At 39.5% G+C, this 16,172-nt stretch overlaps 1 protein-coding gene across 3 annotated transcripts in view; it reads right to left on the reverse strand.

The window, feature by feature from the left end:
• The window catches only part of ST8SIA1 (ST8 alpha-N-acetyl-neuraminide alpha-2,8-sialyltransferase 1), a 119,151-nt gene that overhangs the window by 11,598 nt on the left and 91,381 nt on the right, over window positions 1–16,172 (reverse strand). For 2 of the 3 annotated variants that reach the window (XM_036889312.2, XM_036889314.2), the window contains exon 5: window positions 11,493–11,585. The exons of the other annotated variant lie outside the window; for it this stretch is intronic. In XM_036889312.2, the coding sequence (XP_036745207.1) occupies window positions 11,493–11,585 (93 nt within the window). The remainder of the gene's footprint in view (window positions 1–11,492; window positions 11,586–16,172) is intronic. 3 annotated transcript variants of the gene reach the window in all.

Raw genomic sequence — 16,172 nt, forward strand, 5'->3', positions numbered from 1 at the left:
AATAACCTCAGCTAGATCTTCTGGATAAGTTTCTGCAGCTTCTCCATCTGGATTTTTTTCACCTAGCATTTTTATGTTATGGAAATGGCTTCTTTCCTTAAACTTTAAGAACCAATTTCTGCTAGCTTCAAACTTTTCTTCTTTCCTTTTAAAATGTCAAGCTTCTTAATAATCACATCAGGGCAAAGTAAAACAATGAGTGAATTTCTAGTTTACTCTTTCCAACACAATAAATCAGGATTATGGTGTGATTTTGTTCGAGTTTTAGTATTATTATAACATACTCTGTGCAGTATAAGACAATTTACAAAAAAGTCATAGATACTCAAGTTACTTTATCTCTTAAGATAAATTTCTTTTTAAAAATACACATTTTATAGAGTATTTATTGGCATTTTTTTCTCTGTGGTAACTTTTATTTAGATACTTTTCCTTATAATTTACATGCTGTTCAAGTGTTTCAGCAGTTTTCCAGCAGATTAACTCATTTCCTCATATTATTTACTTGCTTTTCTAATATTTTGGACCATTTTCTATGTTCACGGTTGCTCACTCATTTTTCTCTCTGTTTGGGCAGCTGTTTGTTTATGCAGCTGTTCCTTCCTTTTCCTCTGTCAGTGGATGTTAATTTTGTGTTGACTTGCAATACTTTCCTCCTCTGGACTTTTACATCTGATGGAGGTGTCTCTTCCACAGGAAAATATGTTACCAGACTGCAAACAACACATCATACTGAGTTACTCCATTCACGCATAGTATGTATTTACAATATGGCCTAAAGACAAACACTTTAAAAATATCTGCAAAGTGCAGGTTCCAAACCCAGACTGGGGAGATTAAGAGGAGAGAAATTTCGGACAGGCCTTTGAGAGATGGATATATCTGAACTGAATTTTGAAGAACAAATGGAAGTTAGCTATGTAAACAGAGTTGAGGGGGAAGAGTACTTGGCTGAGAGCGCAGTGCGGGCACAGGCAGGGAGCGGGGAGAGGTGGCGTTCAGGGATATGCAAATAATTTTAAATGGTAAACCGCGGAGCCCTTGGGATGAGGCTAGCTTGATGCACAGGCCAGAGTAAAAGGATGACCTATTGCCAATCAAGGTTCAGAGCTTACCCATAAGGAAACAGGGAGACTATTTAGCATGCATTGGTCCACGGGGAGAATGATGAGGGTCTTACCACAGGGACTGTAGGGGAGGAGGGGGAAGCAGGCTGGTGACTGGGAGGAGCAGGGCTGACGTCCAATTGCAAAGCAATGGTGACGTATACAGGGCAGGATCTGCTCTGATTCAATGTGAATTCTGTGCCAGTTGTGGAATATGTATCCCTCGTAGGTGTGAGGGTAGTTTCAGTTTAGGGGCTGGATGGCATGGACCTCTGGTGGCTACTTTCACCATGACATGTACTACCATGGAAGAAAGTTTGAAGGGAAAGACTGGTACCCAATTTTGAACGTGTGGAGCCACGGCCGTGAGGTCACTCGAAGGAGCAATGGACCAACATACAAAACACTGACAAATCACACCAGTTAAATGGTGGGCAAAGGAGGCGGAGCTGTTGCCAAGGGTAGATGGGCAGAAAAGTGAAAGGAAACCAGAAGAGTATCAGTAACAGGAGGAGAAAAGAGTTCCAGAAGTTTATCAACAGCGGTAAATGCTAAGGAGCGATCAAGTGAAATAAAGACAGAAAGTGCTACCTGGAGATTTAGCAGAGTGAAAGTTTCTCACATCATGAGCTATTTCAGTAGAAATTAACCTAGATCATGGGTTGAACACTCAGTTGTGTACAAGGAACAAGCAGATTAGGAAAATATGTGAAGAGGCCAGGTATAGGACAAGAGGGTGTGACTCCGGAAATGGAACGTACGTGTCCCATCTAAAGGATTTCAATTTAAAAAAAAAAAAAGCAACAGCCAAGCAAAATAGTTATCCAGGTCAGGTTTTGCCTGTGGGCAACAAATTTAATGTCAATCCTCAAAACTTGTTCAAAATTCCAAATGACAATGAGACCATGGAATCAAAAGTCTCTTTGAGGCAGAGAAAAAAAAAAGTAGCAGATACGGACCCTTGTGTATTTATGATATTATGGGTCTGGGATAAGAATCAGAAGACCAATAATCATAATTACAGAAATAATCGACAAATTCTAAAAGATTCTTGTTTAACACACGTTATCTTGTCTAAGCCTTGTGGTGACTCCATGAAGAGGGTATCATCCCTTTTCTGCTGCTGAGCAAACTGAGATCAAAGTGGTTAAGCCCTCAAAGTTTCACAGCTGAAATGGAGTAGCCTCTGGATTAAAACTCAGCTCATCTGACTCTTGATTCGACACTCTTGTCCTCAACTCACCCAGACAATGTGGATCTTCACAGCCCTCCATGAATATTCCCTGTGTCCTCTCAAGCCTCCTTCTGCAAGTGGTCATCAGCACCTCCTGCCCTGGTCCCTCCCACTACTTGATGCTCCTCAAATGGCGCATGCCCACTCACTCCTCCAGGCCATGACATGTGCTGCCCCTCCTGTCTGCAGTGAAGGCCCCCTGTGCCCTGCTGAGTCCTACTCATCTTCAGGGCTCCTTACGGCATCTGCTGGAGATGGTTTCCTACGGCCCTAGCCTGCGTCAGGTATCTAACTCGGTGCTCTTTCAGTACTTTATTTTCAGCATGATACAATCACCTTGTCATGTAATTACATCTTTAATTTTTATGGCTCCTTTACCGAATTCTTTCAGGAAAGGTCAGTGTCCTTTACCTTTGTGTTCCCGAAGCCTAATACACTGCATAGGCATTCGTTGTTTCATGAACACAAACAGGAATGCAGTGCATTTTGAAGCTTTCGCACCTCTGTCACAAAATGCTGGTAATTCATTCCTAAATACACTACAGGAGAAAAGAAAAAATGCTTTTCTCCCCCTGAAAATACTAAGATAACATAAGATACACTTTTGATTGCCTACATGTTTGTCAAGCAACATTTTTTCTCACTGGTTTTTATGCAAACTATTCCCCTGCCTTAAACCTGAAAATGGATAATTAGAAATTGAATGGCACTCTTAAACACAAATCTCTCATTAGATACTGGTTCATTTTCTTGTAAACAGATACAGCAATTTCTGACAGACATCAAACCCTCCAAGAATCAAGTAATCAGTTTTAATCTCAGGAACCATTTAGAAAAATCTCATTTTCCCAAGACACATAAAATTGTGCTAGTTGTTTCTGACCATGGTTCGTGGTACTCTTTTAAGGGTTTTCCCTTTTGTAGTGCTCAGAATAGCAATTATATTTATTTCTCTACATTTCAATGTGAAATTAAAATCACTCTAAACCTTAAAAATACATATTGATTCATTCTGAGACATGAAGTTAAGTGAGGTACATTCTAATCTGTAGAATATCACCATTTAAGTAAAAAAAAATAAGGCAATTGTGGCCTTATAAGAAAGCAGTCATTTTAAAAGTAGATTGTGTTTAGTAGCCCATTGATCTTGCCATATTTGTATCTTACAAAACTTTCTAATATAGACGATGATCTCTAATGCGACTTCCAATTATAAGGAAGGCACTTTGAGAAGACGGGTGTTCAGCCTCCTCCACGGGCAAACTGACCAACCTTAGGCAAGTTACTTCAACCCCTTATGCCTCAATTTTCTCATCTGAAAAAAAAATGGAGATATTAAGAGCACCTAGTTATAGGGTCACTGTGAGGACTAGGCGCATTCATATGCAGAAAGCACTTAGAATAGTGCCTGGCACGGAGAATTTTTATAATTTTTAGCTTTCATCATCCTCCCTATCACTTCCATCATCGTCATTACCACCAGCATCTTCATCTTGTCTTCTTTGCAAGAATAAGTAATGAGAAACCGATTCTCAAAGAACTGTAGAGAAATAAGCATTATCTCCAAGGAAGTAAAATCACTTCCTAGGCAGAATATAACTGGCATGGGTTTATCCAGGCATTCTTAGAATACTGAGGCATGTGTAACTGTATGTTTATTTGTCATTTGTCTTTATTTTGTGAAAAAAAAAATTAAATATGCAACTGATATTCCAAACTGTCAATGAATACTTAGAAATGACAAAGAAAGAGTAACTTCAGGGGTCAGTGAAAATGGTCATTTTCATGTATTTTGTCAGAGATTTATTTAGAGGAGAGAATATCACAAAATCTCTCTTTTCTATCACCAAAAAGAAAAAGCTCAATATAAGCAAAGTTTTATAAGAGAATGAGACCTCTCCAAAATATTATAAAATGCATCATCTCTGTTTTATCAGGAAGAATTTATCTTTTTCCTCCATAATGTAATTTAGAGCAATTATTGGAACTATTTGCATGAACGTTTTTAGTATACTGCACATTTATTCTAGGTATCACATTTATTTAATTAATGAGAGGTTCTGCTATTCAATCATTACTTAATTAAAAATTTTTGCCAATAAAATCTTGTTCATAAATCTAAGTCAAGTGTTTTAACTTGATTGTCCTTCTAGAGTTATAGTCTCTATTTCTTTGACTATTTCTCAGTTGGAAAGTTAGAAAATAACTTGAATTTCTCTTTTGTGACATAAACTCAACTCAAACTGAGAGTCAGGAAGGGGGTGAAGGCAAGGTTTCTCTTCCCCCCAATATCTGGGGGGTTAATGGGGATGGTCAGTTGCTCTTAAGAGTCAGGGCAGAGTTGAGAGTGAAGGCATCTGACATAATGTGCAGCCCACTGACTACATCTGAAGAAACAGAAGAGAATTTAATGTTCCATCCACCATGCCTTTGGCTGGGTGACTTGGCTGGCTGAATCCTGGCAATTGCAAGCTAGAAATATAACTGATTTCTGAGGTCTTCTTGATGAGAATTTAAAAATATGAAATCATAATTAACTAACTATTTACAAATCCAAAAAGCCACTAGAAGATGTATTCAATAGTGGTGGGAAAGTAAATGGAGCAATCTCAGTAGCATGGGCCACCTGCACCTTGCAATGGTTACTTTTACAGGCTGCCACCAGACATGCTAGGGTGTCCATGACCCATTGTATTTGGCATGAAAAATACCTGTCCCATAGAGAGATGATTATCTTAAAACAGAATCAACTACCAGGCTTGACTTTCACATCAACCTTTCTAATCCATTCTGGGTGTGACCTTTGAGTACTGGGGTATCATCCTACTTGGCTAACTTGCTCTACTTCTGAAGATCAAAACAGAATGCTGGTTTGCATAAAATCACACATGGTCTGCCTGAAATTGTGAATGAAAAGGTTTGCATGGGAATTAAGCTCTATAAAATCTCTACAAGATGATTCCTGAAAAGCTGGGAATTAACAATTAACCAACCTCAAAAGCATATATTCAGGAACAGAAAAGTCAAGGCCTGATTTACAACATGATGGAACACATGTCATTCAAATACCACAATATATGAACTGGATTTTTTAAATAGCATTTAATCACTTTGCCTCTTTACAAAAGCAAAACATGTAATTGCCTAACTGTAGAGAAATCAGGAAATAAAGCTAAGCACAAAGAAGCATGTTTAGCATACAGCAAATATTTAATATATGTTGAATGACAGAAAGAGGGAAGAATAAAATAACAATCACACAACAATACCACCATGCAGAGTTGACCTCTATTAACATACTGTTTCCCCTCTTTCACACACACACACCCAGTGTCAGGACTGAAATGTACATGACTCGGAAAAGTCAAGCATGTTTCCCTCCTATGGTTGCCTTTATTGTGTTCTGGTGTTTCCATTCTTATGATGGGATGAGAAAACCTTAGAACTGTCAGTTAAAACTAATGCGGTGTTATTTAAAGTAAAACGGTCTTTGGGGTGAATATCCCATCCACTGATGATGCAAAAGTCCTTCAGAGCGGACTTTCCCTCCTGGAAGGTCTCGCCACCTCCTCTCCCTTCTGAATCATCACAGGAACGGTAGCACCTTCGGCTGCCTCTAATAAAGGTGCTCTAAGGTTACTCTCGTCGGGTCCTGGGATCCAGCACTGTGTCTGTGAGGTGCAGCTGGTTCCTCCGGTTCTTTTGGACACACACCTGGCTACCACTACTCAGATCTGTAGCCCCTTCTGTGGTCCCAGAAACCCACAGATGCCTTTTCCTAACCTTAGGCCCTTTCTTCTTCTCCATCGGTACCTTTAGTGTTTTTTGTATTTTCCTACTTTACATATGGAAATGTCATGAATCCCAAAATATCACCTGTAGGCTTTGGCCAACTGGAGATATTACCCCAGGCTCATCCCTGGACATCCCCTCAGTCATTTTTAATTCATTTCTCAGCACCAAGATGGACTCCACCTGAGCTGTAGTCTTCTTGGAAAGGCACAGAGTCCTTTCAGACACCACCTTGCTCATCCACACCATTACTACCCTAATTCTCCAATTTACACCATCGCCTGGAAAAAGAAGAGGAAGAAAGAGGACAGATGGGAAAGAAAGGAAAAAGAGACAGAGAACAGAAAATACAAAACACAGAGGCAAAAAGAGGAGGAGGTGAATAAACACTATTGCCCCAAACAAATGGAGAGAGAAAATCAGGCAATCAAAAGCTTGTATGATACAGAGATTGAGACACAAAGAGAGAAAAGGAACAAAAATTGTTTCCCTCCCTGTCACTGATCCCATTATTTATCTGCCACACTGAATAAAGATGGAGATGGAAATATCCAAGTGAAGAAAATAAGAGGTGAGCAGATGTGTCTCACATGCTTTCTTTAAGACTAATTATACACTCATGTCACCTCACCTCCAAGTCTTTCAAATCGTGAACTATAAACAACCCCAAACATACCTTAGTAGATGCAAAAAGTTGATTGGATAGCGAGGTAAAAACAGAGCCTAAGAGTTAATTATATTACAGCTGCTGAAAGCAGAACTTCTATTTTCATTTCATTTCAGGTTGTGATTCAAGTGTTAAGTGGATTACATCAGCTTTTAAAGTAAACCGTTTTCTACTTATACCTATATTACATGCAGGGCAAATAGCAATTTCTTCCATTTCTGTCTGTCCTGAGTCACTACCTGCCCATGCTAAAAAGTATTCTGAGTAACAAATTTTATGTTACATACACACAGAAGTCATTTTCCTATTTCCCTAAAATATGACTAATACCACTATTCTTCACCCACTGTTCAAAATGGAAAAGAAAGTAAAAAAAAAACAGCACATAGACTGGAATCTTCTTAAAAGCATGCCCTATAATCACCATGTGTTAGGATGAGGCTAAATATATTTATATTAAGGATACATTTGGGGGGAAAGGTTTGTTAATGTATATCTGTTATTGGGTTAATTTTATTTTCATGCGAGTTTACCCTTTTCAGCATCCCTGTAAAAGGCCTCTTGTAATGAAGTGAAGTCACAATCTTTGAGGAAAGCCTTATACTAGGTCACATGCCAAGTTGAAAAGTAGGGCCCAGACAGACATTTACTAGGATAAGCTGCCTCATAAGGCAGAATCGCAGAAACACATCTTTTTGCTCTACCTGTGGGTAGTTTTGTTTCAGGAATTGAGTTACATTAGAAAATTTCTAATTTTACAGAAGGAATATCTTATTTATGGAAGAGACAGGAAGGACCCTGAAGAATTTAGGAGTCTTGTCACAGTTGATGAACAGTAAAATTTATTCACTCAAAAGACCAATGGAACTTTAACGAAAAGTAGCGCTCTACGTGAGAGAAAATATGATTGCTAGTTAATCAGGAAAAGACCATATACATACTATTTCTCTGGGTTTTATTTTTCCTTGCAAGCAATGATTATACCCATTGATTTATTTACGACTGATAAATGAGTTCATGAAGTAAGAGTCTATATAACTGTGATGATTAATTTTATGTGTCAACTTGATGGGTGCCCAGATATCTGGTTAAATATTATTTCCAGATGTGCCTGTGAGGGTGTTTCTGGATGAGATCAGCATTTGAACTGGTAGACTAAGGAAAGCAGGGTGCCCTCCCCAGTGTGGGTGGGCCTCATCCAACCTGTGGAGGGCCTGAACAGGAAAAAAAGGCAGAGGGAGGGGGACTTTGCCCCCTGACCACTTGGAGCTGAGACATCGGTCTTCTGCTTCCAGACTGGGGTCTACACCCTTGGTTCTCAAGCCTTTGGTCTTGGGCTAGACCTCACACCACCTGTTTTCCTGGCTCTCAGGCCTTCAGACTCACACTGGAACTACACCAGCAGCTGTACTGGGTCCCCAGCTTGAAGAGAGCAGTTGCCGGGACTTCCCAGCCTCCACAATTACACGAACCAGTTCTTTATCATGAGTCTCTTTAGATAGATCGAGAGAGAGGGGGGAGACAGAGAAAGGAATCTCTTGGTGTGTTTCTCTGGAGAACCCTAATACAATAATTATATATACTTTTAACATGAATACTCTATCTGTGTGTGTACATATATATGACATAAATATTATATATGAAACAGCTGTGATGTAGGTTCAGCCAATGAGATGCACCTGGGTGTCTTGAATTTTGAACTGAGTTAAATGAGCAGAGAGACAGGATCTGTTTTTTTTAATGGAAGAATTATTCTTTATTTTTTATTAAAGTATCATTGATAGACACTCTTATGAATGTTTAACAAGAAAAACAATGTGGTTACTACATTCACCCTTATTATCGAGTCCCCCTCATTCCCCATTGCAGTCACTGTCCTTCAGTGTAATAAGATGCCACAGAGCCCCTGCTTGGACAGGATCCATTCTTAAAGTCAGAGTCAGACTGAAGTAGCGCGACTCTGGAGCCAACAGCCGACGCTGTGGCCCCCAATGTGGCAGGTACTTCCGGATGCTGCACTCTATTGATGACGGCAAGCTCTGTGCTACAGCTTTTGAAGTTGTTCTTCGTCCCCCTCACCCTCCCAACTTTGATTCCTCACCCTCCCAACAACTCTAAAGTCTATTTAAATAAATCCCTTTGTGCTTACACTAGGTAGGATGGATTATACTCTTTTCAATAAATCCTCAACAATAGGGGGTATCTAATTGTTCAAGATAATACTTAATTCTTTGATAATTTTTTTATTTCCACTTTTTATGCTTCATATACTTGAAGATTACTTTAGGATTGACTTCTAGAAGTGTTATTACTAATTCAAAAGGCAAGAACATTTTTAAGGTTCTTGATACATGTCAATTCTATTGTTTTTCTACAAGAAACGCTACACTAATTTATACTCCCAGGAGACTATACACCATCATTATCTTTTCTCTTTATTTTTGCTATTTCAGTAGCTAAAAATAGATAGCTTGCTGCTGTTTTAATGTAAATGTATTTAATTATTAATATGCTTGAATACTTAATTTTATGAGCCACCTCATGTACTCTTTTGTGACTTTCCCACTCTATTTCCAATCATTCCCTGAAACTAAATATTCACATCTATTTACACAGCTCTTTATATAGGAAAGAGATTTAACCCTTTTTCTTTTTATACCTGATGAAAATTTTCCCCTAAATTATTGTTGGACTTTCAATTTTGTTCATGTTTTTGACAAGAAGAAACTTTAAACTTCTGGAGTCAAATGTATAAATCCTCCTTCTGTTATTTCTTCCTAAAGAAAATATTCTATCCTCAGAATAAATATTCACATGAATGCTACTTTTTTTCATGGTTTTTTTTTTTTGGTACATTTTATGTGTTAATACTTACACTGGTTTGAAGAGTGTGCCCACCAACCTCCACCAATCCATGTCCATCCAGAACCTCAGAATGAGAGCTTATTTGGAAATGGGATCTTTGTGGTGTAATTAACTACGTTGAAATCAGGTCATAGCACATTAGGATGGACCCTAATCCACTGACTTACAAGTGTCCTTGTAAGAAGTGAAAACAGAGACGGACACACACGGCAGGAATGCCGTGTGACGGTGGAGGCGGAGATGGGCTGATGAGTGTACCGGCCAAGGGTGCCAAGGACTGCGGGCCACACCAGCAGTTGCGAGGCAGGAATCCAGCCACAGAGAGAGAGGACGACCTTGCCGTACCTGAGTCCAGCCCACTAGCCTCCAGAGCTGTGAGAGAGCAAATTTCTGTTGATTTAAGCCACCCAGTTTGTGGCAACTTACTATGGGAGCCCCAAGAAACTGATACAATGAAGAAACAATTGATTTTGGTATACCGAATTGAGATGAGATTTTTAAATCATGTTTTCCCCCAAATGGTGAACCAACTGGTCCAGCTGGAACCAGATCCTAAAAGACATGTGAGAATCAACTGCATGCATTTCTTGCCAGCTCTGCACTGACACACTGGCAGCTTGAAATCGATCACGTGGTAGTACTTCCACCCACGACGTCATCAGACTCCACACATCAAGCCTGTCCTCTCCGCTCCCAGAGCTGCTTTTAAAGCATTTTCCTGAACACCCTGTTTCAGCTCCTGCACTGCTAATGCTTTTGGATTTCACTATTAGTACCTTATATGCAAATTTATTATTCTTGAATATTTGCCTCTCAACTGTAAGACATATATGCAAAGAACATATATTCAAGTAATTCAAGAAAGGTATTTGAGAAATACTTTGTCTGAGCCCTTGTATTTTGTACGAATGATAACTTGGCTGGATAAAGAATTCTCTGCTCTTCAAATCTCTATACCTACTGTGCCATATCTCCTGAAATTTAGTGATATGGTGAAGTCTGAAGCCACCTTGATTCTTACTCCTTTATAGGTAAACCATGTTTTTCTGATTAAATGTGGAAGTTTTCTTTTTATCTTTGAAATGTAAAAAATGTTGTCAGAGTATGTCTAAGGTGGGTCTTTTCCCCATTAATTTGACCTGGAATGTGATGAGTGATTTTAATCTGTGGACCAGGTCCTGTTTCAGTAAAGTTTCCAAGATTTTTTAACAATTGTTTCCTGATTGGGTCTGATGATTGCTTATTTTTTATTCTTTCTTAATTCTTCTTCAGAAAACCTGTAACTGATCGGTTGGATCTCCTTTGTTTTTCCTGCACCTTATTTCTTGGTACACCTCTGGGCTTTTTTCTCTCTATATTCTTAAAGTTGAAATATTACAGGGTAAACTTCTGTACCCCAACTCTGCTCTTTGCTGCATCCAATGAGAAATTTATTGCTTTTTTTGCTATTCTACCCGCTCTCGGCCATCTAGCTTTTCGTCTCCACTCTCAGCTCATTCTTGTTCTCCTAAATACTCCTTGAACTAAATGGGTCAATTCTTATTAAGTGCATCAGGTAACACTTTGATAGTTTTTCGTCAAGTCCCTCTGGAAAAGAATTTATTACAGTAGCCCCAAGAAACCAATACAATGAGGAAACAATTGATTTTGGTATATCGTCTTGAGATGAGATTTTCAAATCTTTTTTTTTTAGTGTTTTCCCTCTGAATCTTTAAATCACTTTTGCCATTTGTTGCAGAATGTTTTGGGGAATCTATACCAAACTGTTTTTCTATTATTTTTCTGAAATAGTAAACACTCACATACACACACAACCATAAATCCTGACCCCAAACGATGTTTGGGTACAAAATGGGTGCATGACGTCCTCGTAACCGCAGTCACTGATGATTTAGGTGATTGTAAATTTTCCTTCCTGAATCTAGACAGAGAGAGAATACTGAAGCGCTGAACTCTGAGCCTGGTGTCCAGCATCCTGTGACCATTCATCCATGTTTCCTCTGGACAGAGGAAGAATCTTCTGCTTCTTCACTGTGACTGCCAGGGAGTCGTCTGCAGGCTTCAGTTCTTCAGTCAGTGACAGAAGTAAAAACTGCACCTCCAGCTACACTATTCTTAGGGCTGTTTCTCTCATCTCCCTCCTTGAACATTTTCCTGAAGCTTTTACACAACTCAGCATGCACAGCGCTATGGCCCCTGTCGCTCCACCCACGGCAGCGTGAGGTCTCGTCAAGAGGGTTTCCTCCTTTTCTCTTCCAAGAAGACAGAGAACCGATGAGGGGAAGGGAGGGCATGAGGCTGTCCAGCAAAGCAGAGTTCAGTGGCTTTGGGATTTTCTGTGTTTCTCTGCCAGTGAATACAGTGGGGTTTAGTCATAGTCTTCTCCCATCTTCTTCCCAGAATTCTGTACTATTCTGGTTCAGCAGGCTTAGTTCAGGATTATGACTCTCAACTCAACTCCTGCCTCACTGCAGTTAGTGGAAATTCCCTGCAGATTCTAGAATTTGATTTTCTCTGAGCTTTATTTTTCCATTCTAGTATTTTGGGGGGTCTATTTCCTTATTTATAATTTTTTAAATATATTTTCTTATTTACAAAAAGTTGGAACACAGCACATATTAAGTCAGTGACTTTCTGAAGACTCTATGTCAAGCACCCTGCTAGGCACTGGGAATAAAAAGATGAAAAAGACAGAGTCCAGCTTTGGGGGAGCTAAGCCTTGTAAAGGGACAATGAGGAGCAGGACAGTCTAGGCAGAGGGCACCGCATGTGTGCAGAGGAACTGGTGAGCATGGTCTCTGGGGAGTGACAAGTGATGTTGGGGTTGGAGGCAAAGGGGAGCGAGTGGGGAGGGATGATGAGCTAAGCAGTGAAATGCCAGTCAAGAATTCTCATGCTGGATACGAGAAGACAAATCTGTACCGTAGTAGGGGGAAAAAATGGATTGGAAGCAGATCTTTGGACACTCTTTGAGCTCTGGTCTGGGGATGTTATGGCCTGAATCAGGGCGATGGCAGTGGAAATAATGAGACAGCACAGAGTTGACGAAAAATGTGGAAGTAATACTGGCAGGGCTTTACAGTCGAGTAGATCAGGGTGATGAAGCAAGGTGCAAAAATGACTTAAAGGTCATCCAGTGACTGGAAGCATGGTGCTAAAGGTGATGACAGAGACTACAGGGACAAGGAAGATGTGATGGGAAAGATCATTAATTTGCTTTGTAGGCATACTGAGTGTGCGGTCACTGGTAAATGGAGACAGCTAAAAGACACGCAGCTGTCTGAAGCACAGAAGAGAAGTCTGCACTCTGGCTGTGTGGCTGGGGGTGAAGGCCATGGATGTGATCCCCAGGGGAAGGCAAATACAGTGAGAAAAAGAGAGAGAGCCGAGAGGCAACCCTGGAGAACACTAACATTAGGGTGTAGATCAGAGAAACACCAGCAATGGAAGCTGAAAAGAAACAGGGAAAAGAGGTGTGGGGACTCGAGGGAGAAATGGATTTCAAGGAAGCAGAAAACAATAGTGTTGGAGTGCAGCAGAGGTCAAGTAACGTAATACTACCCACTACTAGTTTCAATCTTCTAAGGTTCTAAATCTCTATTTGCGAACATTTATTTAGTATTAGAAGTATGTTAAAACATATTATAATGGTGCACAAATGCCTCTAATCAGAAAACATTTTCATCTATGGAGAATTTGTACCGTGAAACCTCTGTCTTCCTGGCCTATCAGTGATATTTGGGTGCAGGCCTTTTGTTTCACAGAATTTGCTGAGGTGATGAGCTGAGATGCGACCCAAGAAGAAGACAACTTTCTAAAAGCCTGTGGTCTCAGAGGACAGCTGCAGACTCTGAACCCTGCCCTCGATGTACTACAGAGAAGTGGGGTCTGTTTCCCATTAGTTCTCCAAAAGCCATCGTTAATTTTGTGGCAGCAGGGTCAGCCCTAGAAATAACCAGCCCTATAAGTGGTGTGATATAAGCAACACTAAAGATTCCTTTCCAATCCTTTGCCTACAGTACCTCCCCAGGCTGCACCCCTGAGACAAGGTGTCTACAATTCCTCTAGTCAGAGAATTATTCTAATTTGCTAAAGCACTTAGTTTCCTCCAGGTAATTCCAATAAATCAGTGAGAGGAGGAAAACATTAACCGGTTATCAACCATCAATACCTCAGCCAAGACCTGCTCATCATTTGACTTGTTATCTTCAGAATAAAAGAGTAGGGGCTGGGCCTTGAGGAGACTCGAATCACAGGGATGGATTCCGAGACAAGAGTCTTATAACTAAGGAATACCAGGTCACCGGGGAACAGGAAGGAGGATACCAAGCCAGGGGAAAGGAACAAGGTAAAACAGGGTGTCTCAGACAATTTTTTTAACCCAAATTCTCCTTTAATAAACATTAAGATCTCTTGGGTCACTGCCTCTCCAGATCCAGATGTACTTCTCAAGGTGGGGGTGGCCTCCCCTAAGAATCACAGATCTTCAGCAAATCCCGAACAACCGAAAAAAGTTGTTGAACTTGACTTCCTAAACTCATCTGAAGGAAGGTAATTTGGGGAATTTAAAGACTTCACAGTTAAAATATCACAAGATGATTTAGCTGTGAGAATTGAATATAAAAACATGGATGATAATAGAAGCAGAGGACCTGGTAAAGAGTAATAGTAATTTACGCTGGACTCTAGAGAAATCACCTTTTATCCAGATGGGTAACGGTTAGGAGTTAGTTTAAAGCTAACACGTCTAACAATTATTCTGTGACGGGATGCTTCTGTTTTAAACAGTTCTGAAAAACAAGTATAAACAGGAAATACTGTGATACACACCTTGATAGAATGCTTTCCTGTATTAACCGGTAGGGGCCTTTGGTCTTTTTCTTGCTGGTTCATCATGTTTAAGTAGAAGTTTTGTGGCTTTCTGTGGTGGTTTCTAAAAACACATACATGCATACATATATATGTGTATATATATATATATATATATATATATATATATATATATATATATATATATATATAATATATATATTGAGCATGTATTCTTTTACTCTTTCAAATCTCCTGCTGCTGTTAGAATCTTTGTAAAATTGTATTACAAAGTCATAAATCATTCTTTTTTTGCTTCCCCAGGAGTTTCATCCAATTATCTCTGAATCAGTAAGTCCTTCCTTTCTCTTTTAAATGGTGAATTCATTATTGCCCGCCTGGAATTTTCTCTCATAGTGAGGACTCGCTCAGCTGTGATGCCAACATGAACCTCTAGGTGGCATCTCTCCGACTTCCCAAGAAGAGTCCCAAGACCCAGGTTCAAGGCAATTCTGCCACTTACTATCTCACCAACACACACTACTTGTCTGTCACAACTGTTTTCATTGACAAATCAGGATAACGTGAATACCTGCATCCCTCCTACAGCAGTTGTAAGAACCTAGTGGTTATGCAATGCCTAATGTTGTCTTTCTTTTACATGTCATCTTCTTCCATTCATTTTTTTCTTCTCTATTTTATTTTTGAGGGATTGGCCGGTATTATCTATTTAAGAGAAATGTTATTTCTCCAAATCTAATATGCTCTCTTATTATTTACCAATAATACAGAAAAAAAGACTCTGCCAATAAATGTATGACTCAATGTTTTTCCAACAATGCTACAGACAGTCCTGCAGGGGCTTCTTGCTTTGACATTGTTTTCATTCATTTTAAGACCTGAGAGATTTTTCCTGCTTTCACTTGCATTGTTTGTTAAGTGATAGAGACAGCAATTTTGCACCCAGCTTAGTAACTACTTCTAATACATCTGCATCTACTTGTGGGTATTTTCTCCTTTAATAAACATTAAGATCACTTGGGTCACTGCCTCTCCAGATCCATTTCTCTGCTTTTAAGGAAATACAGAACTGCTTCCATCAGTTTTCTGAAATAATAATTTGCTTATAAATCAAACTGGCACCCTACTTGTTTCCGTGTCTCTCTTTATACATGAATATTCTGCCTTTTCAGAGATTTTTAAATGCCGCTAAGCTTAGTATATGCAGTACTGACCATGTATGAACCTCAAACTGAGATGACAGCACTGGAGCAGCTGTGACCAGGGGCATCCTTGTCAACCAGTGTCAGTCAGACCTCAGCTTCTATCTGGTCAACAGAGGCAGCCCAGTCTCACAGATGTGAAAATGAAAAATACGAAAACTGTGTATCTCATAATCATTAAAATATGTAATTTTATCTTGTGCACATCCCTTCCTTCTACCTTTCCTTTCTTAGTACTTGCAGTCATATTTATCAAATATACTATATGTCCCACTAATGTATATTCTGCCCTTGTCAATAATTTACATTGCAACTCTGACTTAAGACGTTTCTCCTCCCTGGCTGTTGTTGTGTGTACAGGTGTGTGTCACACTGAGATCCAGATATGAAAGCTAACAGGGGAAATTTAAGTTAAAATGCATCTCATGATTTACAGATCCAAACACTAAAGCTTTGATTTTTTTAAAAAATTCTTT

Source organism: Manis pentadactyla, chromosome 14 (genome assembly GCF_030020395.1).
Source record: "Manis pentadactyla isolate mManPen7 chromosome 14, mManPen7.hap1, whole genome shotgun sequence".
NCBI lineage: Eukaryota > Metazoa > Chordata > Mammalia > Pholidota > Manidae > Manis > Manis pentadactyla.